Source organism: Telopea speciosissima, chromosome 5 (genome assembly GCF_018873765.1).
Source record: "Telopea speciosissima isolate NSW1024214 ecotype Mountain lineage chromosome 5, Tspe_v1, whole genome shotgun sequence".
NCBI classification, from domain to species: domain Eukaryota; kingdom Viridiplantae; phylum Streptophyta; class Magnoliopsida; order Proteales; family Proteaceae; genus Telopea; species Telopea speciosissima.
This window is the reverse complement of record NC_057920.1, coordinates 51,528,436-51,554,514: the sequence shown is the minus strand read 5'-3', so window position 1 is coordinate 51,554,514 and position 26,079 is coordinate 51,528,436. Positions and strand designations below refer to the sequence as shown.

The 26,079-nt window shown below is 37.0% G+C and overlaps 2 protein-coding genes across 3 annotated transcripts in view; both read right to left on the bottom strand.

The window, feature by feature from the left end:
* Positions 1-26,079, bottom strand: part of LOC122662084 (WAT1-related protein At5g64700-like) — a 91,160-nt gene that overhangs the window by 60,325 nt on the left and 4,756 nt on the right. The gene's annotated exons all lie outside the window — the stretch shown is intronic.
* Positions 44-26,079, bottom strand: LOC122662085 (WAT1-related protein At1g21890-like). Of its 2 annotated transcripts, none has more exons than XM_043857643.1 (3): positions 25,918-26,079; positions 25,638-25,789; positions 44-243 (listed from the first exon to the last, which is right to left on the bottom strand). In XM_043857643.1, the coding sequence occupies exons 1-3, from the start codon at positions 26,062-26,064 to the stop codon at positions 120-122; spliced, it is 423 nt and encodes a 140-aa protein (XP_043713578.1). In that variant the 5' UTR covers positions 26,065-26,079; the 3' UTR covers positions 44-119. The 2 variants fall into 2 exon arrangements, 1 of the variants encoding a protein (XP_043713578.1); XR_006332970.1 differs by having other exon boundaries at positions 125-243; positions 25,907-25,924.

The following is a 26,079-nucleotide window of genomic DNA, read 5'->3' as shown; positions in this document are numbered from 1 at the left end:
CAAACTCACTAAACAAGGTTGTGCCTTTCTTTGGAGATGACCATCTGCTTGTGTTATTATTTTTTAGATTTGTACCTGTTCTCTTATCATAAAATAGATGATAGTACGCTTTTGATCCTTTATGGTTGAATCAAGGGTGAGTTTATGGACATATCATCACTTATCTCATTCTTCTTCCTATCATCAGCCTTTGCCCATAATATTAGGTAGAACCCCACAACTACTAGAAAAGCTCCAACAATGCTGCAAAATCGAATAAGCAAACCCATAAAAAATTTATGAATAATCAATACAATGATAAAGTCTGAAATCCAAACAATATTCTTACTAACATAATTTTCAAGCAACCTAGATCATGACATATTAGAATGATTTAAATTGATATGTATCGCTCATGTATTGCTAAAAAAAATATATGAATAGATCATTAGGATGTTTAGGTAGAAATTATATTAGAAGTCCTTTAGAACTACATTCTTTTTTTTTTATGAAAAAGAAAAATATATTATAGATTAGAAATATGTACAAGGGGGGATTACACTTTCATAAACCGCATTAAGGGCTAGGGATTTTAACATAGATATAAGATTGTCATCATCAGAATATTTAAACATAGAGGTAGAGAAATTAGTAGATCTGCTAATTCTAGACATAAGTGTTGAATTGACCAGAGAAACTTAGTATAAGTAAAAGGATTAAGGAGATTGATTAGAGTCCTATTGACACTCCATAATTCTTTGATACTGATATTGGAGTTGTTAGCATATCTCTAGCCTTATCTCTAGCCTTGTATCAAACCATTGAGTTGTGCTTCCTTGCTGTCAGAGGATGTATTGTAACCTATCAATGTTAGAAATCCTTGTCCAGCTAGCAAAATGCATAAAGCATTTTATTGGTAAAATTATTAATGTTCCTATGACCAGTTCACAGATTTTTATTATGAAGTATTACAATTATTCCCTTCCTATTTTGGAAAAAAAAGACTCACTCTCACCCCCTTTGGTGCTTTGCAACTATTCTGGCCCATTGTTTTGAGAGGATATAATCTAGGTTATACATGTCAAATTTCAAACTTAAATTTAATCAAATATCCCTTATATATGTTAATGCACCCTATCATATACTATCAACTATTGTTCACTCTCCCATTGTCCTGATTCTTTAAAGCTCTATTTTTCCACTTAGCAAACTACATTTTATGCTTAAATTTGACTTGTGAGTAAGAGACTTAGGGTATACCTGTGGGATAAGTGACCATCTGACCTCAATCATTTTTATGAAGAATTAAGGAGTAATAAAAGAAAATGGATGATTCCTAATTGTGGAATGTAGCTGTTAGGGGATAAAGACACCCTAACAACTATATATGCAATGGGTGATTTCTAGTTGTGAAATTTAGCTGTTAGGGAATAAAGACACTCCAACAACTATATATGCAATGGTTGTATAATAACTATATATGCAATGTCTATAAAACGACTATATAATGGTCATATACATGAGTCTATAAGTAGAAAACTCTATATGTCGATCAAGACAACTAATGAAGAGCCTTGTACCTGAGTATAGACATTACATTGGTATCAGAGCCAAAAACATCAGCCTCTCCAACGCCACCACCACTGCTATGTTATGCTCGCCACCTCTCCCTCCCATCTCTCTTTGTATTTTCAATCACTTCAGTTCATGACGCTATGTATGGTGCTAGAGTTTTTCATCAATAAGCTCGATTTGTCTAGGGTTAAGATAAGTAATTCAGTCTCTTCTACATGTATTAGCATGCATATTACGCTATAAATGATTGTAATTTTGAGCACCACTTTGACTCTCCTTTTAAACATAAATAAAAAAAGGAAGAGAGCATTTCTCTTTTGTAAAACATTTGAACATTGGTGATGGACTACATCAAATATGAGCAACGTAGTTGTATAGGCTGCAACCTATGTTTTTCAATATTTTGAATCCACTGACCTTTTACACATCAGGTTTCATTCTCAGTCATATGGAAAAGATAAAAATATTCTTACAAATCAATTATTTAATAAACATTTACTTTTGATCAATCAGAAGAAAATGGATAGTCTTCTTACAAGTGTGTTTAGAATAAAATAAAAAAAAAAACTATTTTATTTGAACCAGTTTATTATAATTATTGGTAAATATTCATTTTCAAAAGAGTTACAGTATTAAAAAAAGGTTTTTGTTTTAGTTTAAAGACTATGGTGACTTGTTTTTAGTCTGTAAAATAAATAAAGTGCATCAAAAATTACTTTCGTTTTGAGACACGAGCTTTTTGTCTGATCTTCACAATGACCTTCTGTCATAACAATAGAAAATGATGGAAAAGAGAAAGGATGGCAATGTTTAGACCGTATGTCTTAAACGGATAAAACTTATATTTTAAAAGATAGGCCTGATTATGAGTTGATCTGTAGTTTGATCATTGATTAGACCCACTCTCTAATTAACAACCATTTTGATGTTTTAACCCACCATAACATGTTAATCAAATCACATGTCTCATCTATTGAGTTTTGGTAAAATAGCCCATTTATTAGAAAAGCTTTGAACCATGAATTGAGGTTTCATAAAAGGATCATGGGATATAAGTATGATATTCCATCTTAGTGTTTAGATAAAGCTGAACTCTATTTTTTATTATTCTTCAAAGCCCATTTTTGAACTTATTTTTTTGCATGATATATTGACAATGATTATATCGCGTATTCCATGTTATTGTGAATGATCATCATTATAAATCATGATTTTGATTTTGTCTAAGTTTACATAGTTGGGACCATACATATATATAGAATATATAAAATCCATATTTGAAATTATAAATTTTACTTGGAATTGTTTAGGTTTAAGTAACTCAATTTTGACTTAGATTAGACCAAACCTTTTAGCTTGTAAAGTATATTGATTTACCTTGTAGGTTGACAAAGTGGTTCAAGTGTTAGACAATTTGACCTAAGCTATCTCAATGATAATTTTGTGATGTAACAGGTAATGCAATAGTTTTGCAAACATAAAATTTATTAATACGGAATATTATTTTTCGTGTTGCATCATTAGTAAGTTCAGTGGATTTGTTAGCTAATTTTTTTCATCATACATTTATGTATATGTTGTATCTGACATCGATTAAGGTTTTATTGATGCTAGATTTGAGTTGACCAACGTGTCACAAACGTCAACAAAATTATACTGGACGTCGGATATAGTATGTTAGACATCATAAAAACCAAAGTCTTTGTACTTTTATATGTGGGTTTAGTTTATTTTTCTTTGATTTTAGCCATTCAAGCCAAGTGATATATGTATTAAATAATGTCTCATTGATCTATTGGGAGTGACCCAAAATGTCCAGCCCAGATCCCGGCTCGAGCGTGGGAGTGATGCGTGCTGGCTGGTGTGCAATAAGGAATTAAAGTTGCACCTTCCCTCACAAGACGTCTTTTGGAGAATTGACAAGCGCTTAATCCTACAATTGGTATCAGAGTAGGTGGTCGCGAGTTTGAGTCTCCCCGGTGCCATGGGTGCTTTGTTATTAGGCGTGCATTAGTGCCATGGGTGCTCTATTATTGGGCGTGCATTAGTGCCATGGGTGCTCTGTTATTGGACATGCATTTGGGGGGGAGATTGTTGGGAGTGACCCAAAATGCCCTGCCCAGATTTTGGCTCGGGCGAGGGAGCAATGCGCACTGGTTGGTGTGCAATAAGGAATTAAAGTTGCACCTTCCCTCACAAGGCGTCTTTTGGGGGATTGGCCAGTGCTTAATCCTACATAATCCAATTATAGTTTCAATTTTATAAATATATATAAGTATGTGCATGCAAATGAAATTGAAAAATGCATTGAACTATGTATATGAATTTCTTGAGTTAGCCATTTATAATTATATGGTATAAAATTGATAAAATGTAACGTAAAGTTCGATCTTGATTAACTTACTAATAGTTACGATAGAATTGTGAAGGTTTTGAATTTTCTATTGGCATGGAAAATTTATGACTCCGAAAAAAATCCAATATTGTGAGCGTAATGTGGAGAATGCACATCATTGCATGGTGAACCTCTATTCAAAGAGATGCTTGAATTTTAAGTGTATTGATATAAGTCAAAGCTTGGAAGATCTTGGATAGAATCTAGAAGATGAGTCTAGATTTGATTATGAAAATTCATTGGATAACACAAACGATAAAAGGGATATAAATTCTATCAACGAATAAAGGGCTAATTGAGAACCATAATGTAGAATTTCTAGCGAACCTAGATGAGGAGTCACATCAAGAGGATTCAAAACCCTTGCATATCATTGTGAGGATCCGTTCCCGCGGCGCATGCGATGAGCACGGAGGGGTTTATTTTCTCCTCAGTTGGGAGAGAGAAGGAATGCATTTTCTCGAGGTTATGATTATCAAGGGATGGGGGTCATACAATTTATATAAAATGGAATCACCACCTAGGATTAGTGCCTAGGACCCATTGGTATAGCCCTGTGAAGGGCTACACGATTCCGTTTGGTCTGGTCAGAGATTTGGGGTAAATGGTTAGGTCACGAGAGTGGGAAGGTGTTAGGCACCCACCTCGCTCGGGTAAACCGATCTTTCTATTAGATGCTTACTTTCGAATATTCTCCTTATATGAATGTCCTATACCCACATGTATGGCTAAATAATGATGCACAAAGTACTTAAATAAATTAAACTATATTATATTAACTACTATGTATACTACACAAGAATGCTTGGAAGACTACATTGTGCCGAAATTAAAGGTTAATGATAGAAATGTATACCTCTATGCTAAACTAATACAATTATGGAAAATGCAATATGAAAGGCATCCCTCGGCTCAGGTGGAGACAAATGACTGACTTTATCCCCTGTCGGACAATGTAACGGCTTACGAGTGTTGAATATTTGGGTTTTGGACAAAATAACGATGTTGCGAGGTTTAGGGAGCTAAGTATTCGATTCTCGGACAGAGTGGCTACGCCATGAAAGATTTCTAGGACTCGGGCGAAAAATGGTTGAAGAAGTTGGGTTCGGATAACCCGAACTACGGACAAGGGGACAAGGCTCGAAAGCTCAGAGATTAGTCGGGGAAGGGGCCCCGGGACAAGGAAACGGGGAAAGGGGAGTTGGAGCTCTGGGGACTCTCCTCTCCCAGAAAGTTGGAATGTGCAAATGAGGGGGTGAAGGGGTTATTTATAGGCAAAAATTGGGTTCTGCGGTGCCGTATAGAATGCGCAAGGCTGTAGAAAGTGGAAAAAAGGGAATCTTACGTTTGCAGGGCCACATGGCAGGGTTGCGTAGAGCATGCGGCACTGCAAGGTAGGGCCGCGTAGAGCGTGCGGCATTGCAAGGCAGGGCTGCGTAGGCTGTGCGGTGCTGCAAGGCAGGGCCACATAGGGTAGCGGTGCTACCTTATGGAGCCGCATGAGGTGCAGCCCTCCTTACGGAGTCACGCAGACCGCAGCACTGCCTGGAGGGGTCACGCCTTATCCGCGATGCAGCATGGCGGGGTCGCTCCTGCTTGCAATGCTACCACATATACGGTGTACACCTTACAGGATGAACGAATGTGTTTTTTGGATTTTTTTGTATTTCTAAGGTGTTGGAGGATGGGTGCCAGGGGGCATTGTCAATCATTCGTGTCCATTTGTCATCACTACCGGGGGTGGTGACAAAATTCAGCGTCTACAATCATTTTAAATTATTATGACATTGACTCTCAAGATGAACCTGAAAATGTCATAATAATTTAAAATGATTGTAGATGCTGAATTTTATCACCACCCCCGACAGTGATGACAAATGGACACAAATGACTGACAATGGCCCTTGGAACCCATCCTCCAACACCTTAGAAATACAAAAAAGTCCAAAAAACATGACCGGAACCTAAGGTGAAGTAATAAAATCATAGGAATCAAGTGAATGACTGAGCAAGAGAAAGTTAAATCCATAATAAAGAATCAAATATAGGAACTATGAGACGTAACAAAGGTAGAAAAACCATAAGTTGCAAAATATGTGCTTAAGAAGAAGTATAACGTAGATGGGTCTATTGAAGAGTTCAAGCCTTGGTTAGTCGCAAAAAAGATTTACCTAAAAAGAATTTATAGACTACCAGTAAACTTACTCACTAGTAGCTAAATTTGACTCTATTTAGAAATATTGGCAATTGTCACAAATCTGGATCTAGAATTATTCCAAATGGACTTGAGAATTGTTTTTCTATATAGTGAGTTGAGAGAAACAATTTATATGCGTCAGGGTTTGCAAGTAACATGTTAAGAAGAAAATTATATATAATTGAAAGTCTTAATATAAGTTAAAGCATTATTGAAAAAAAAATATGAGTTAAAGCAGTCTTTTCATCAGTGGTTTTTTATGTTTACAAAACAATCCTTAAATAATGATTTGTTCCAAACAAATTGAACAATTGTGTATATATCCCAAAGAGTGGGAATCATTTCTTATTTTTTCGTTATAGACATATTTTTAGATGGTAATAATTTAAAGATGCTAAACAAGACCTAGTATGAACTCAGCAAGAGAGTTGAAATGAAGGATATGGAGAAATCATCTTATATCCTAGGAATTCAGGTGTCCAAGGATAGAATAAATCGTAGATTGTGCACGAGTCAAAATAAATACTTGAGCTCTGTATTTAAAAGGTTAGGAATGCAAAATCGCAATCTCTCATCAGCCAGGCATGGTTTTCTAAGCTTCTCTTTCCCTTACTAGAGGGAGCCCTGCTCCTTCCAAGGTGTTTTTTTCGACTATGGTAATAGATTATTTTCCATACCAAGTATGCTCTGGAGTTGCCTTAATTAAGGATCCTCTCCATCAGAATGGTTATGACATTTCAGTCTCTTAGCTCCACAAGTTTGTGTGTAGATAACAGTCCTTAAGCACCAAGTATGGGTCACAGGCAAGAGGCTATCGTAAATCCCAGTTACACGCTCGGAAAACCTTCTACATATAGTCTTTTGGTCTTATGAAAGACTGAGGTTATACTCATTCTATTACCTCCTCAAAAGTCACCTTGGCAAAGCATCTCCATTCAGTAGGTGAACTTAGAATGAACATCTCTCATGGCTTTACAACCTCCCCCAACTTCCTTCATTACTCTTCCCCAGTCACATGTAGCAAAGGTAGACTATCTGTATAAACTCAACTACACTCCTGCTGATCAACAGATCCATCCTACAAATTTTCCCATCTTGAACCCTTATGATGTATTCCCCCAGAATCCATCTTCCATGACTAAAAGGATTAGGACTATTTTTTTCCCCAAAAAGACCCCTGGTCTGAAAGAATATGTCCAAGCCTCTCCATTCTCTCAGAATCAGGTGACAGCTTCCGGCAAAGAATAGTAGTTTCCCATTGAGATAAGCCCCGAACTCATCAGACAATGGCTTACTCTGGGATATACTTATCTCCACCTTGGTGTAGTAAAGATCACTCTTACTTTGCACGGTCAAAAAGGTCTTCCCATGGTGATGAAAATGGATCTTCTGGACACAAGATTCAAGCAATACCCACATACCACCAGTACCAATGTTCAGACTACTCTGAATGATGGAACAGTCTTCTATACTCTATACCCCAACTACAACATCTCCTTGAAAGATCCCAATCTTCCCACAGCTTGGAAGTTCCTCATCCAGATCACCGGCACACCTTAAGTAGAATCTATTATTGTGGCAACCTTGCACTACCAAATCTGTTACAGGCTCAAAAATCATGCTTTCGATCTCAATACTGGTCATATTAGCAATGATTCAGCTCTTTTTCTACAAATCAATTCTGACAGAACACCTACCATCACACATGTTCCTCGACAGCTCAGTCGATCTGACCTTGTCAATCTGATTTCAGAAGCTTGGATTACAGCTTATGAATCCACCCACGAAGAAATGGCTATTTCTCTGATTGTTTCTACTAACCCTTCTTACAGGCGTTTAGAAGGAGGAAAAATAGAAGTCCATTTTCCTAAACCCGCAAACATGTGTCCAGTAGTCCCAGTATTTCCCTATGAGCTCCCAACTCGTGTGCCTCATGTCCCTATTGATGCTTTTGATAGCAGCGGTAACCCAATCTACCGATTTCAGAGTCCAATAGGTCATAAATGGTTTGATATCTGTGATTGTCCAGATTATTGTCATACTGATGATAATGACAAGCCCCCTAGGCATCAAAAATCTTCCCCGCAAAAGAAAAAGAAAGTGCCAGACCCCCTTTCGCAACGGAACCAACGTGGTTGCCCCAATGTTGGCCCTCTTGGTGATGATCCCGGCAAATACCAATTCATTGTTGAATATGGTACCAGGAAACCTTGTTCATTAGGATGCTGCTCTCCCCAACCCATACCCTATTATATGATGGGTAGCGGCTCATCCTCCATCAATAAAAATTTCCCACCAGCAGCTGACGATGAAGATGCTAGCCAAAGAATGCATCGTTGGAAGATTACTCCTCCAAATACAGTGGACCAGAACGGCCAAAGAACAAGCAACTCTTCTGTTGAAGCTCAATTGAACTGGCAAGTAGAAAATGCTATGGTTCAGAATCAGTATCTGTAGAAAATTGTTTCTTATCAGAAACACACAACTTTGGCTTTGCAAAAGCAAGATCTGGATGTCAGATACCTCAAAGAAAAGATTGAAGCTTTGTATACAGAGCTGATGCACATAGCTACAATAGTCAAGGATGTTGCATATGCTTTTGCCCTAATCTCAGTCTGAGAAAAGGAAAAAAAAAGCATTAGAAGAACAACTTCGTTGGGTGCAAACCCCAATTCAGACATCCTACACCCCAACTATGACAACCCATACCCCTCTCTTCCCAGAGTTTCTTCCTATCATTCAGATCAATTCTCCGAACAAACCTCATACTTTCCCAATAGAAATGCTCAAAGAATTACAACATGATCAGAGACGCAGCAGCCAGATAAAAAAATCATCCTCATCTCGAGTTAGATCCACATTAGTCCACTCTCAACCTTCCCCACAGCAAGGTTACCAGCCAAGCCCCCAGTCTTACTCCCAACCCACATTCCAGCCAACTTACCCAGCTCCACCAAAGCCACCTAGCTTTGTTCCATATGTACCACCATCCACTAAGCCACCATCCACCCAGCCAGCTTGTTCCCCCTTGGTCCCTGCAAAGAACTCAAATATTTTGAGCACTTTCCTTGAACAGATTCATCCTACCCCTTCTCCTGTACAACCCATCCCAGTTCTCTCTGTTCATGATCATAATGATTCAGACTCTACTGAGTCTAACTCCTCTACTACCTCAGAGCACCATTTTCCTCCCGCCTTTGCAGCTGAGCCAAGCTCTCAGCCTGATCAACAAAACACCACTGGAGTCACAGAGCCCATCATTTTCGATGATGAAGAGCATACAAGAGAAAATGCTCACCATGCCAACTAGCAAATCTCACTCCAAGACCACCACCCCTATCAAAATAAAGACCCCAAATAATTATTCACATTTGATGGAATCCCATTCCCCAAATGGCCTGATAAGATCTCAAAGTTCCATGCATGGTTGATCTCTGAGCTTCTCCAAGAAGGAAGGACTCCTCGGGCAGCTATTACCAAGTTTCTGGTAAGAACACAGTACACTACGAGAATGGTACATGGCTCTTGGCCCTTACAGGCAGTTGCAATGGGTACAGATAGGCATTGATGAGTTTGTATCCCAACTCTATAATAAGTTCATTGGTCCAATTGAGAGCAATAGGATTAAATCTCGGGAAGAATATTTTCAGATGAAGTGCTGCTCTTTCCAGAAGTCAGACCTCAAAAAACATTATACCAGAATGATGGATCATTTCTACATTCTTGGCGGTCTTGATGATGTAAACATGAAACTGGTCTTCCTGAACTCCTTTCCATAACCTCTTGGTAAGGATGTTGTAAAGAACTTAACCATCCAAGGTCTCCAGCTTCACCAGATCACTCTTGGAAGACTGTACCAGGAAATTCAAACAGCTCTCCAAAAGCTTTGTGATCAACAGCAGTTTTTCAAAACATGGGAGAACACTTCGTACCTGAAGATCAAATGCAAAGACAAAAGCTATACATGTCCCATAAAGAAGCAATCACATTTCTCTAGAATTTACAGGCACAGATCAGCTTCTCATAAGCGATCTAACCATTCTCATCAGATCCATAAGCACCCCAAAAATAAGAAATACAGGTATTTTAAAAGGAAGAAATTTCGAGGAAAGACTTCTGACAAAAAGAAGAAGACATGCATATGCTGACCAAGTTCACCATCAATGATGCAGATGATGCAGATATAGAGTCGCTATACTCTATAGATGAAGATTTCTCCTCAGATCTTTTATTTGCCCTAGAGGTCCATAGTTTAGAAACAGAATCTGAGTCCGATACCGGGTCTGACGGATTTGGCCCCGTCTACCCTCTTCTCCAATCTGACCCTCCACCCCCATCCCAGCCTCTACCCCAATCGTTACTACCAACTACTAAGGTTCTGCTACCCTTAGCTCCCCTATATGTAGTCCCTACCACATGGGATCGTCCAATCAAGATTATTGGATATTTTGATACTGGCGCTACCATGACCATCTTAGCACCACATGTTTTACCTCTCTGCTATTGGAAACCTCACAAGAAATACTTCACTGCAGCCGATGGAAAAACTATTTCAGTAGATCTCATTTCAAAAGACGCAGTCAAGTTCAAGATTTTTCTTACTTTGGTCATTAGCCATAGAGTCCTAAGATCCTCTCTACCAGGCCGTGATGCTCTTATTGGTTTTGATCTTCTCAGCAAACTCCCTTCTCTTCAATGGAGTCCTCATGGTCTAACTTATAAGAAGCAATTCCTCCCTTGGACATCAGTTTCCAACCTTTTTCTAACAGTTCCTTTTGCAGATATCAAGCAGCAGCTAATCTCCCAATGTTGTGCTGATTCTCATACAGAATTCCTTACTAAGTGTGATCATCCCTTATGGCAGAATCCACAGTTCTTCATCAAGCTCCCTTTAAAAAAGAATGAAGATGCAAATCCAACAAAAGCCAATCATACAGGCATGAACCCATCCCATCTCACTCTTGCATGAGAAGAAGTCACCCTCCTGCAAGCTCAGAGCCTCATTCAACCAACATCCTCTCCATGGGCATGTGAAGCATTTTATGTCAATAAGAGAGCAGAACAATCTAGAGGCAAACTCAGGCTAGTCATCAATTATCAACCATTCAATGCTTTCCTAGAAGATGACAAATTCCCATTGCCAAGCAGAGCAACCCTTATGCTATAACTTTCAGAAGCAACAGTCATCAGCAAGTTTGATCTAAAAGCAAGATTTTGGCAACTCAGCATTCACCCGGATGACAGACCCAAGATAGGTTTTTGCATTCCTGGACACCATTTCCATTAGAATGTCATGCCATTTGGTCTCAAGGTCATCCTGTCTCTCTTCCAGAAGGCAATGATGAAAATTTATGCGCCCATCCAATCCCAAGCACTTATCTATATTGATGATATCCTTCTTTTCTCCAAGACAGAAGAAGAGCATCAGCATTTACTTGCTCAATTCTATGCAATCACTGTGCAATATGGTATCATGCTCTCACTAAAGAAGATGGAGATCGGAGTTCCCAAAATAGATTTCTTTGGTGTCACAATTAATAAAGGAAACTATGAGCTTCAACCTCATATTGGGAAATCTCTCCTTCAGTTCCCTGATGGCCCCCTTACAGTTCAACAGCTTCAGCAATTCCTTGGTATACAGGACCCCTGAACAGCCTTCTTAAGAAGAAGCCCCCATCGTGGTCAGCAATACATACCAATGTAGTAAAGACTCTCACAGATATTGCTTAGTCTCTCCCCCCCTACATTCCTTCTACAGGTCTCAGAATTTTGCAGATAGATGCAAGCGATGAACAATGGGCAGCAGTTCTCTTAGAAGAGGCAAAGGATGGCACTAGACAAGTCTATGGCTACAGAAGTGCACAATTCAAACCCTCAGAATAGCATTACCATTTCACCTTCAAAGAAATATTGGCAGTCAGGCGAGGCATTGAAAAATTCCAATTCTATCTCATTGACCATACATTCCAGGTTGAGATGGACATGTCCTCTTTCCCCAAGATGCTTCAATTCAAGCAAAAGGTTCTCCCTGAACCACAACTCCTCCATTGGGAAGATTGGTTTTCACAATGATCTTTTAGGGTCAAGCATATCAAAGGCAAAGATAATATTCTTGCAGATTTTCTCTCAAGGACAAAAAGACCAATCCACTCACCTAGCCCTGTTCTATATATGCCACTCTAGCATTCCTCTCATTCCTATGCTTCATCTTCCCAGCCCACTTCGGATGAACCAGGACCATCTGAGCCACCACCACCAAATCCTCCCATACCTGATCTTGTGTGCATCTTCTACCCGTCCTTCCCCCATAAGTTCATTCCGATATTTCTGGAAGGACCATGGTTGGTTACAGTACCGAAACATACCAATCCCTACTTGCAGTTCTTGTCCACAAATATAGTCTCCAATATAATTGGATGGTTTGTTATCTAGATTATCCATACCTCACTCTTTTCACCATTTCACAGTTCTATATGTTTGAAAAAGAGTTCGTAGTATTCTTTTGGCATCTGTTAGTTGTCCACAAAATTGCCATGTGTTTTTTCATCCCTGGCCTCATCCATTACTTACGACGGTACTCCTCCCGATACAAGTTACCGTCCAGGAACAACACTTTTCTCCGTCTCGAAGTCTCTTCTCACTTTGCAAGATTTCTTCAATTCTTTGCTCCTATACCTCATTGGCTAAATGTTCTGTCCAGCTTCCCTCATGACCACCCCTTTGTCACTATCCTCTTCCATTGACCTATTGACCATATTCACTCTGATCTTGTTGAGCCCCCAATCCTTAACCAACATCTCATAACCTACAGTCCTTCTTTCTCCATCCTTGGAACCAGTGATGATGATCTCTTCGCCCAATGTGATGATAAAGATTCTACACGAGATACATGGAAGCAGTGCATGCGTAACATGTGCATAGAAAATTAGGTGGACCCAGCTACTTTACCTCCCTCACTTATTGATTCCACACGCACTGCATGGGACGTCAATAATGAGCTACAACACCCAATGATCCATCACATCATGAGGCACCATGTAGAATATGAGGTTCACCAGTACTTCCAATATGGCACAGGTCTCGATTCCTCCAGCAGCCCTGAGATAGATTAAAGAAGTTTAATTTTTCGTGTTTGTCATGTTTTGTATGCATTAATAACATGCTTTGTACTGATAAGTCCGTGTATTATGTTCGGATTCTAGTTGTTGTTAAGTCTGTCCGGAGTCTAGTTGTTGTTAAGTCCGTCTAGATTCTAGTTGTTGTTAAGTCTATTTGTGTCTTTGTAATGGCTATATATAGCCCTTTTCTATGATGTATTCCATCATCGGAAGTCTATGAATATATTACTGGTATCTATGGGGAAAGACTTTGTAAAAAAAAACAATGTCCTTGAGAATGACAAGAAAAGTTGAATGTAACTTATGCTCAAGCAATAGGTAGTTTAGTGTACGTTATATTGTGTACTTGACCAAATTTGACATATCTAGTTAGTTTGGTAAGAAGATACCAAAGTAATCTTGTCATTAAGAAGAAGTGAAGAGTATAATGAAATACCTAAAGAAACTAATCATTTAATGTTTTCCTTTCAAGAGGAAAAGCTTGAGATTCTTGGATACTCCAATGCTGATTTCGGAGGTGACATGGATGACTATAGGGCCCCTTCCAGACATGTGTTTATATTCAGAGGTGCAGTTATCACTTGTGGCAGCAAGAAACAAAGGTGTACTTTGAAACATACATAAGAAGATGAATACATTGGTTGTAGTATGTTAGTTACTCATGTAGTCTGGATTATAGAGTTAATGGAGTTTGGGCTGGATTTTGTTAACAAACCAATGGAAATGTTTTACAATAGTCAGAAGACAATAAGCTTGATACATATTGGTGTAAACAACTTGAGGGAAAAACATGTAAAAATACAATACTACTATATGTTAGGAAAATTCTTCCCTCCCTCAATAAATGTTTTGATGATAACAAACAAGTTGGCACAAGCCTTCGTGTTCTACTATGTCAACAGGTCTAATACAATAAAGAACGGATCAAGGCTCAATTCACAAGGAAGCTAAAGACAAAGCCTAAAAAGATCAAGCATATAAAGAATTTCCAAGATAAATGGTTTTTTAAGAAAAGACTATTTAAAGATTGAAGATCATCTTGTAAAGAAGAAATCAAGTTGAAGATGCTCCTATGCACATTCACACACTTGCTAATTGTAATTGCATACGTATAAATAAAATTGCATATGCATCATATAGACTCTAGGAAGGTCTAAAGACCCTAGAAGTCCTTAGCATTTGTTGGAAAAAGAGTGGACCAAAAATAGGCTAACAAAATGACTAAAAACCCTACCGATCAGACAACCGGTTAACCGGCTTCAGAGCCAAATCGACCGTTGGAAATAGTGAGCAATCGGTTTCAATCGGTTCTCCCAAACGGTCGCCCAACACCTGTTGATCACTCAATCGATCGACCAGTTATCGACCACTTTAACTTAAGAGTCTTAACGGCTCTATTTTGCCCAACAACTGTATCTAACAGTCGACCGGTTGAGCTAAAAACTAACCGTTTTATAGCCATTAGAGCAATTTTGACACATGATTTTTTAGCATTAAATGATGCCTATAAATACCAATCATGTCAGACCTTTTGACTATCACTACAGTCCAAAAGAATACTTTACTGGGAAGTGAAAAGGTCAAGTCAGGCTCTTAATGCTAGTAGTTGAAGTAAAAAAGAAAGCTTAGTTACTCAAGCTTAACATCATCATTTGAAGATTTATCTTCTTCTAGTTTAAAGCTCAAGCATCTTCATACTTGTCATTGCATATTCACATTTGCACTGCGTGGAGTAAATTGGAACACTTCCGCTTAAGTAATACTTTATTTTTCATCTCTCTCATTAATTGTTTTCTTAATTTTGAGTCTGGTTTACTCTAGACGAGTAAGACGTGCTTACATTTTCCTAGATTGTACTTAGGTTTTGTAAGGGATTCTCTTATCCTTAAAAGATTGTGGGATTCTCTTATCCTTAAAAGATTGTAGGATCCTCTTATCCTGGTAAAAAGATTTGTAAAGGTGTTTTTCCCACCTATTATACTGAAAGGGAAAGATTAGTGGAATTCTCTCAAGGTTGAGTCGAACCACTATAAATGCTTGTGTTTCTCTTATTTTAATTTACTTTGAATTATATTATATTGAAACTCGGGTATAGTTTTTAAAACATTAAAAATTCCACTAAGGTAACCTATTCACCCCCTCTAGGTTATCCAACACTTGGTATCAGAGTGGAAGCTCACTTTAAGAGTCTAAAAGATCAATGGGATCACATCACCCTACTACACTTGAAGGGCTGAATGTATCAAGACCACCATTGTTTAATGAAGATAACTTTTTCTACTGAAGAATTAGATTTAGGAATTTCACATGTGCCTATAATCTTGATGTGTGGCATGTGATTGAAAATGGACCACACATATTCTCTAAAACAGTAGATGGTGAAACCGTACTAAAGGACACATCTGAACTAACTCCCTTGGAAAAGGAAAAAGTTCAATATAATTATAAAGCTATCACCTTTTTACAATATGCATTGAGTGACTCTGAATTTAACAAGATAACTATGTGTGAGACAGTTAAGGAAATGTGGGATACACTTGTGGTTTCATATGAAGGAACCTCACAAGTAAAAGAATCTAAAATAGACAAACTTGTTCATGAATATGAATTGTTTAAGATGTTAGAAAATAAGAATATTGCTAGTATGTTTTTAAGATTTACTAACATTATCAATAAGCTGAAGTGACTTGGAAAAATTACACCAAATCAGAGAATATTGAAAGATCCTCATATCACTTCCCCCAAAGTGGAGACCAAAGGTAAGTATAGATGAATTATTGAACTCTCTACTAACTCATGAAGTTGAGTTGAATAAAGATGAAAAATATGCTGAGACAAAGGAACCTAAGAAGAAAGTCATCGCTCAAAATGTCTAATATATCTAATGATGAGAGTGAGGAGGAAGACAACATCACCTTCTCCGATAAAGAAATGTCTTTGATAACCAGGAAATTTAAAAAATTCCTCAAAAGAACAGGAGGAAGATCATCCAACATAGGAAGCTCTTCCAAGGAACAAAAAGGTAAAATCCCATCCAAAAACAAAACTATATCTACTAACAAAAAGGATATTGTTTGTTTTAATATAGAAAGGCAGGACATTTCAGAACCGAATATCCAAAATCTAGAGAAAGAAGAAAGCCTATGCTACAGAAATTTCTTGGAACTCTAGTGAAGACGAACAAGAAGAGGAGTCCGATGATGAACAAAGAAATCTAGCACTTATAATACTTACTCAAGAGGAAGACAATGATGAGGTAACCTCTGGGTATATTACAGCATCTAAATATAGTGATCCATGTAATGATATAGATACTGATAACATTGATGAAAATGACATTGAGAAAGGCTTTGAAGCATTAAATGAAACTAGTCAACGACTAGAAATAACCAAAACCAATCTTGAAAAAGAAGTTATTTTATTACATAATAAAATAGATGACTTACATTCTTAGATTGCAAAGCTTGAAAAGGAGAATGAAAATTTTTCGTCTACTCTACATACCTTTATCAAAGGACAAAAGTCCTTAGATGATCTTCTTGGTACACTACAAAAAGGTTCTCTGGACAAAGAGGGACTAGGGTATAATGGGAGAATCTCGTATCAAGCCAAAGGCAAAGGAAAAGTTGTGTATCAAGAAGACAAAAGTATGGAAAACAAAACAATTATGCTTTTCAATATACATCTCAAAGAAGGGACAGACCCCAAAGAAACTTTGCACCTCAAAGGATCCAAAGGCAATACCATCAACCTCAGGCTCCATACATGATGGAAAGAAGGCCTGGACCTCAATACACTCATAAGTCGTATATGTAGGGTCAAGCATCAACCTCTCATGCTCCTCATTCAATAAATAAAAAAAGAAGTCAAAGGTATGGAAAACAAAATAATTATGCCTTTCAATATGCATCTGAAAGAAGGGACAGACCCCAAAGAAAGTTTGCACCTCAAAGGATCCAAAGGCAATACCATCAACCTCAGGCTCCATACATGATGGAAAGAAGGTCTGGACCTCAATACACTCATAAGTCGTATATGTCTTATCATCCTGAACCATATGGCTATTATAGATCAAATGCATACCAAAGAACTCAAAGAGGAAGGAGACCTTAAAAATATTTTGATCATCAAAAGCCACAAAAATCAGTAAGGGCACCTTCCCCATTTGACATCTGTGATCCTAGGTATCAATGACTTAAAGGTTATGTTCCAGATAAGAACAATAACCATAAAAAGGTTTGGGTACCTAAAGGAAGATTTGATCCTAACAACGATGGACCCATGAAGATATGGGGACCAAGTTATAATTGACTCTGTTTTGTAGATATGTTTGAAGAGCAAAAGAGAAATTGAATGGTACATCGACAGTGGCTGCTCCAAGCATATGACAGCAAACTCCAAATTATTAACAGAGCTAAAGAAGCAAGAAGGTGGATGGGTGACTTTTTGAGACAATGGAAAAAGAAAAATTATTGGTACTGGAAACATTGAAATCGAAGGTACAATCATTTCAAATATATGTTTAGTAACTAAATTAGCATACAATTTACTTAGTGTTAGTCAACTATGTAGTGTGGGATATAAATAAACTTTGATGTGTCACACTGCTTAGTAGTTAATTCTGAAAATCAAGTAATGTTGAAAGAGACTAGAAGCAATAATATTTATATATGCTTGATTAATGAATCTAACCTTAAGAACACTTGTCATATTTCTAGCACTGAATCTAGTGTATGGCATAGGAAGCTTGGTCATATAAATGTAAAGCTAATCAAAACTAATTGCTTCCAAAAATATAGTTAGAAATCTCCCAAAACTGAATTTTAATAAAAATAACTTTTGTGATGCATGTCAAAGGGGTAAACAAACCAAGGTATCACACAAGGCCAAAAATATAGTGTCAACCGATAGACCTCTGAAACTATTGCATCTAGACTTATTTAGACCAATCACAACACCTAGTCTTGGTGGAAAACACTATACCTTTGTGATAGTTGACGACTATTCACGATTTACAAGGACTCTATTTCTGAGTCATAAAACAATGTCTTTGATGAATTTGCATCTCTATGCAAGAAGATTTAAAATAAAAAAGACTATATGATTTCAACCATTCAAAGCGACCATGGAGGAGAACTCAACAATCGGAATCAATTCAAAAAAATTTATGATGATCAAGGGATCACACATAACTTTTATGCTCCTAGAACTCCCCAGTCTAATGGAGTAGTTGAAAGAAAAAATAGATCTCTCCAAGAGACTGCTAGAACTATATTGAATGAATATTCTTTACTCAAATACTTCTGGGCTGAAGCTGTAAGCACAGCTTGTTATATACTAAACCAAGTTTCTATTAGAAAAATACTCTCAAAGATACCATATGAGCTGTATCATGGAAAAATCCCCAAAGTCGACTATTTTCAAATCTTCGGGTGCAAATGTAGTATATTAAATAATAATGACAAGCATGAAAAATCTGATGAAGGCATCTTTCTTGGATACTCCTTAAATAGTCGTGCCTCTAGGGTATTTAATAAGACAAGCTTGGTAGTTGAAGAATCCATGAATGTTAAATTTGATACTTCTTCACCAAAAGAAAAATATAGACCCTTAGATGACGATGATGAAAACTTACTAGTAGAAATCAATAAAAAAACTGAAGATACATATCTTGATAAGCCACAAGACCAAACTCAAGAAATGCCTGAAGAAATTATTTCTGTAAAAGACCATCCTTTGGAATAAATTATTGAAAATCTTGATATAAACGTACAAACAAGATCTAAAATCCAGAACACCAGCAACTATGTTGTTTTTCTATCCAAAATAGAACCCAAAAACATAAAAGAAGCACTTAGTGAAAATGATTGGATTGTTGCTATGCAAGAAGAACTACATCAATTCGAAACAAATGATGTTTGGGAACTGGTATCCAAACCCAAAAATAAAACAATTATTGGCACTAAGTGGGTTTTTAGAAATAAATTTGACGAGGATGGAACAATAATAAGTAATAAAGCTAGGTTGGCTGCCCAAGGATATAATCAGCAAGAGGGAATAGATTTTGATGAAACCTATGCCCTCGTTACTAGACTTGAATCCATTAGAATGTTATTGATTTTTGCATGTCACAAAAACTTCAAATTATTTCAAATGGATATCAAAAGTGCATTCTTGAATAGATTCATAATGGAAGAAGTATTTTTTGCACAACCTCCTAGATTTGAAGATTCAAAATTTTCATCTCGCGTTTTCAAATTAAAGAAAGCATTATATGGTCTTAAACAGGCTCCTCGAGCATGGTATGATAGATTAAGTAAATTCTTGCTTGAAAATAATTTTTCTATGGGAAAAGTAGATACTACATTATTTGTTAAACACAAGAATTCTGATTTAATCATAGTTCAGATTCTTGTGGATTATATAATCTTCGGTGTTACAAATGACTCATTACGTGTTGAATTTAGTACTTGTATAAGCAATGAATTTGAAATGAGTCTGATGAGAGAGTTAAATTTTTTTTAGGACTGTAAATAAAACGAACTTCTGAAGGAATATTTTTGAATCAATCCAAATATGTGAAGGAACTATTAAAGAAATTTGATATCAATTCACAAAAATCGTCCAGCACTCCAATAAGCACATCCCTAAAACTATCAAAGGATGAGAATGGTATATCAACTGATGCAACTAGATATAGAGGAATGATTGGAAGCTTATTATATTTAACTGCTAGCAAACCTGATATCATGTTTAGTGTCTGTGCTTGTGCTAGATTTCAAGCAAATCCCATGCAATCACAAGTTAATGCAGTAAAATGAATTTTCAAGTACTTGAAAGGCACGATTGACGTTGGATTATGTTATCCTATGCATAATGACTTTGATCTTATAAGCTTCTCTGACCCTAATTTGGTGGGTATCACATTGACCGGAAGAGCACTAGCGGTACGTGTCACTTCCTTGGTTCTTGCCTTGTTTCCTGGTTTAGCAAGAAATAGAATTTTGTTGCCCTCTCCACCACTGAAGTTGAATACATCATTGCTGGAAGGTGTTGTGCTCAAGTCCTTTGGATGAGACAAACTCTTATGGACTATGGAATATCCTTTCCGCCATCAATAATTCAGTGTGACAACACAAGTGCTATAAATCTCAACAAGAATCCCATTCATCACTCCTGAGCAAAACACATCGATATCAGACACCATTTTCTAAGGGATACAATTCAAAAAGGTGATGTGGCTCTTAGATACATAGAAATCCAAAAACAGCTAGCCAATATCTTCACAAAACCGTTGCCAGAAGACAGATTTTGTATTCTTAGGAGAGAATTAGGGATTTCCAATCCATTTGAATAAAATCTCTATAATATTTCTCCAAAGATAACCCCAGAACAAAATCTAGGTCAAAAATCTGAGAATTTTAAGTTTTTCACGCAACCGATTGGCCTATTCGATCGTACCGGTTGACCGGATCACGAAAATCTATATTTAAAGCAAATCCGTAGGTCTATTGGCTCACTTATCTTTTCCTATTTTCTGACCTCTCCTCTTCTAAAACCCTAGGGCGAATAAACTAGGGCATATATCCTCCAAAACCCCTTGATTCCTTGTCACTATTCCATCAAATCTTACCACACTCAATCAAAACCCTCCTTTTCTCCATCCAAATGGCCCCCAAAGAAGGCGCTCCAAGATAGAAGAGAAAGACTCTTGCTAACAAAGGCAAAACCTCCTTTAATCATGCCCTCTTTTCATCCTTGGAGGCCTTAATCTTTTGGCCAAAGTACTTCAAGAGGAAAGTCATTCAAGAACGCCATGTGAGGACTTTGAAACTCCAAACTGGTAATATCTCTGAGTTTTACTCCTTCCTTGGTTGGGATGCCACTCTTTATCACAACAATCTTTGCTATCCCAATCTTGTCAAGTATTTTTATTGCAATCTACAAGTTGTTCAAGAGGATGATGACATTAGAATCAATTCTCTTGTCAAAGGCACTCTCATCTCCTTTACCTTGGATGATCTTGAAGACATCCTAAATATTAGGGCTTTTGGTAAGAAGAAGTTTCTCAAGACCAAACAAAATTTTGATGATTTTATGAATGAGTTAGAAGTGTATGGAAAAATTATGATTCATTATAATGGAGACTCACATAACTTCAAGGTTGTCTAACTTCATGACACTCCGAGGATCATGTGTCTAATTAACTCCTACAACACTCTTCCTAAAGGAGGTCATAGAGATACTGTCAAGCCTTTTGTGGCCTTTCTTGCCTGGTGTCTTATTACCAGGAATCAAATTAGTCTACCATATCTCATTATACGAGTTATGGAGACTGCATCTCGAAGAACTACCAAGGATAGTCTGCCATATGGTCGATCTCTCACCACTATCTTTCATTATTTTCAAGTTGATTTTTCTGGTGAAATTCATGTTGATAAGCCATGTGATATTGATGTCACTACCATCAAGAAGATGAACCTTTCTGTGGTTCCTCTCCTTGTCGATACCTCTCAAGCTCGAAGAAAGAGGGCTACTTAAAACAATGCCTTCAACACTGAAGATGAGGACTATGATGAAAGCGATGAGGAGGATGAGGATTATAATCCTGAGACAGGTGAAGGATCCTCTAGTGCATCTGGAGACAGGAAGGTTATGATGGACTACATGGAGAAGACAATTGGGAGGCTCGATGAGATGGACAAGAAGCTTGACTCCATTGTGTTTGATCTCGCCCGAATCATAAGCTACTTCAACATGCCTCCTCCTCCTGCTCCTTAGTTCTTATTCCATCTTTTGATAACTCTAAACAATTTTCAATTGGGTTGTAATAACTTTAGATTTGATCTCTTTACTTTTCTTTCAGTCTGCAGTACTCCCTACGACTAGTATTTTTGCTGCTACGAATTATATGCATTTAATCTTATTCCGATAATTATATTTTTCCATTCTTCTTACATGCATATGTTTAGGGGTAGTATGCTTATGGATATACAGATTTTATCTGCAGGGGGAGCTTCTTTGAGGTTATCTCTTTTTGCTGTTGACAAAGGGGGAGAAGAAATCATGATTTGAGTTTACTTACAATGATTTTTTTGTGCCTTTTGTTTATGTTTATAAGGATTCTTAGGATACTTAATGATTATCCATGAGTTGCTTGTCCTATTTATTATCATTACTCTATACATGTTATTTGTAAATCATAAAGTTATCATCATCAAAAAGGGCGAGATTGTTGGAAAAATTCTTCCCTCCCTCAATAAATGTTTTGATGATAACAAAAAAGTTGGCACAAGCCTTCGTGTTCTACTATGTCAACAGGTCTAATGCAATAAAGAACGGGTCAAGGCTCAATTCACAAGGAAGCTCAAGACAAAACCTAAAGAGATCAAGCCTATAAAGAATTTTCAAGATAAAAAGTTTTTGAAGAAAAGACTATTCGAAGATTGAAGATCGTCTTGTAAAGAAGAAATCAAGTTGAAGATACTACTATGTACATTCACACACTTGCATAATTGTAATTGCATACGTATAAATAAAATTGCATATGCACCATATAGACTCTAGGAATGTACTTAAAGACCCTAGAAGTCCTTAGCATTTGTTGGAAAAAGACTAGACTAAAAACAGGCTAACAAAATGCCTTAAAGCCCCTACCGGTCAGATAACTGGTCGACTAGCTGCAAAGCCAAATCGACCGCTAGAAACAATGAGCAACCGGTTTCAACCGATTCTCCCAAACGGTCACCCAACACCTGTCGGTCGCTCAATTGATCGATCAGCTATCGACCACTTTAACTTAAGAGTCCTAACGGCTCTATTTTCCCCAACGGCTATATCTAGCGGTCGACCGATAAAACCAAGTCGATCGATTGAGCTAAAAACTAGCCATTTTATAGCCGTTAGAGCAATTTTGATACATGATTTTTAAGCATTAAATGATGCCTATAAATACCAATCGTGTCAGACTTTTGACTATCACTACAGTCTAAAAGAATACTTTACTGGGAAGTGGAAAGGTCAAGTCAGGCTCTTAATGCTAGTATTTGAAGTCAAGAAGAATGCTTAGTTACTCAAGCTCAACATCATCATTTGAAGATGTATCTTCTTCTAGTTTAAAGCTCAAGCATCTTTATACTTGTTATTACATATTCATATTTGCACTGCGTGAAGTAAGTTGGAACACTTCCGCTTAGGTAACACTTTACTTTTCATCTCTCTCATTAATTTCTTTCTTACTCTTGAGTCAGGTTGACTCTAGACGAGTAAGGCGTGCATACATTTTCCTAGACTGTACTTCGGTTTTGTAAGGGATTCTCTTATCCTTCAAAGATTGTAGGATCCTCTTATCTTGGTAAAAAGATTTGTAAAGGTGTTTTCCCCACCTATTGTACTGAAAGGGAAAGATTAGTGTAATTCTCTCAAGATTGAGAGGAGTAGACGTAGACTCAAGGTTGAGTTGAACCACTATAAATGCTTGTGTTTCTCTTGTTTTAATTTGCTTTGAATTACATTATCTTGAAACTCGGGTATATTTTTTAAAAGAATAAAAATTCCACTAAAGTAACCTATTCACCTCCTCTAGGTTATCCAACACTATATACGAGATATAGAAGAAAAAAAAAAGATGAAATTAAAGTAACTTATATACCTATGAACGATATGGTAGTTAATACTCTTACAAAGGAAGTTCGTGTGGAAGCCTACATCAGAATGTGAATTTAATGGGACTTGGAGCAACCTAAGTCTAGAATTAGAGCAGTCTAAACCTGGAATAGAAATTGAATATTTTTTTTATCATGACAATGCAAACATCATGATAGTTATGGGAACGTCAAGCATAAATACAGCTAGTATGGTTAAGTAGAAAATGCAAATATCATGATGCTTGTTTCTGGAAATGGGAATGTGATTCCTTGAAATGGGAATGCAACAACGTAAAGCATTGTGATGGTTGTTTTTGGAAGAGAATGTGACAATGTAAATGCACAATCATGATTGTTCCTAAAAATGGAAACGTGAAGCGTAAATGAAAATATCATAATAGTTGTTACTGGAAATGGGAACGTGAAGTGTAAATACAACTAGTATGGCCAAGTGGGAGATGTTGGTGAGGTGGCCATTTGACCTCACTCACTTTCATAAGAAATTAAGGAGTAATAAAGAGGGACGATCGATTACGAGTTATAGAATGTAGACTTTAGGGATTAAAGATACTCCAACGACTATATATACGTCTATAAGTTGAAGACTCTGGTAATTGATCAAGACAACTAAGAAGGAGTCATCTACCAAGTATAGACATTAGAAGACATGTCTACAATTTGAGCTCCATCCAATAAATCACCTTTAGAAAGTTTTGCACTTTTTTAATAATCTAGGTTTGGCCAAATTTCTTTCCAATGATTTTATAAGATAACCTAAATTATCTTCATTTTTTTTTTTTTGGGTAATATCCTATGCACTTCTCATGTAGCACTCATTTGAATTTGATGCCACATACATCATCAAATTGACCATTCTCTTTCCAATAATTCCATGACCTTAGACTCTTTTTTTTACAAAGCAGTCACAAATTTCATTAAATACTACATAGTCCTTCAAATTGACCATTTCTTCCTAACCTCTTCCCATCTTTTGAGACATGAAAATTATTAGTTTTATCCCAACTTGTAACATTCCTTCTCCCATCAAGTTGACCACTTGGTCCACTAAATTGGTAATCATACAACAAAATAAAATAAAAAATCACTTGGAATTCAATCAGTCTTTTTTTAGTGGTAATACAGGAAACCCCCCCTCTCTAATTCGAACTCCCAAATGAAGGTAGAATTTGATTCAAAGATGTGGCGACAATAGGCTTATGTCCGTATCAATTGTGCTAACTAGCACCTTCATCACAAACCTAATTTTGAATCACATGCCACTCTCATTCCTCGACTCATAATCTCATATAATTTTTTTTTTCACTTTAATTATTTGGGCCAAGTTGGGTTTGGCTAATAAGGAATAGGCTAGGCTAGGTTTGAGGACATGGGATCTTCGGTTGGGTATATATTTTTGAAAACTGAAGCCATCATGCCAGTTTTCACCCAGAATGGGCTTCTTGTGGCTTTGGCTCTATTTTTGAGTGCCCACACATCATCCATACAAAACATGACCCAACTTGTTTACCATCATCACTACTCTTTATTCAGAACTAAGAGGATGCAAAAAACATACCAAACAGTACCAAAAATTGAAACCATAAAAATCCTACCAAAGATAGCATAAGACCTAACTAATCAAATTTGATTTTAACTTTTTTCCTTTTGAATCTACGTACAATGAATGGTAATGTCAAGATTAGGAGTAAGTTAAAGAGTATACTAACCTCCCCAAATGTGCAGAGTCACCAAGTACAAATGTGTCCAATAGGAAGGAGAAAACAATGAGCAGTGGTACAAATGCTGATGTAAAGACTGGACCCCTTTTGTGTATACTCCATGTCATCACGTAGTATGAGAGGCCTGTTATGACAATTCCCTACGAATTCAAGTATATAATTTCAGTACAATAGAAGCATATTACTAAAACTACTATGTTCAGATCCATTTATTAAATGTATATTTTTGTTTACTTGAATAATCACGTATGAAAAACCTAATAATTACCCCATAGAGGATGGCTATAAGAATTAAGCCTCCATCCCACTGAAGTTCCCAGGATGACCTTGGGATCACAATTACTGTGATTATGGATGTTTGGATAGTCCCAAAGAAACACATCAGTGCCGTCAAAGATAACTCTGCTGTATACATTCGTGTAACATGCCC

Bases quoted from the DNA above. Each gene is read 5' to 3' on its own strand.
- LOC122662085 (XM_043857643.1), bottom strand. From the start codon at position 26,064: ATGTATACAGCAGAGTTATCTTTGACGGCACTGATGTGTTTCTTTGGG. The intron at 25,790-25,917 runs GTAATTATTAGG...TTGAATTCGTAG, and splicing joins TTATAGCCATCCTCTATGGG to GGAATTGTCATAACAGGCCT. The intron at 244-25,637 runs GTTAGTATACTC...TCGATTTTGCAG, and splicing joins GACTCTGCACATTTGGGGAG to CATTGTTGGAGCTTTTCTAG.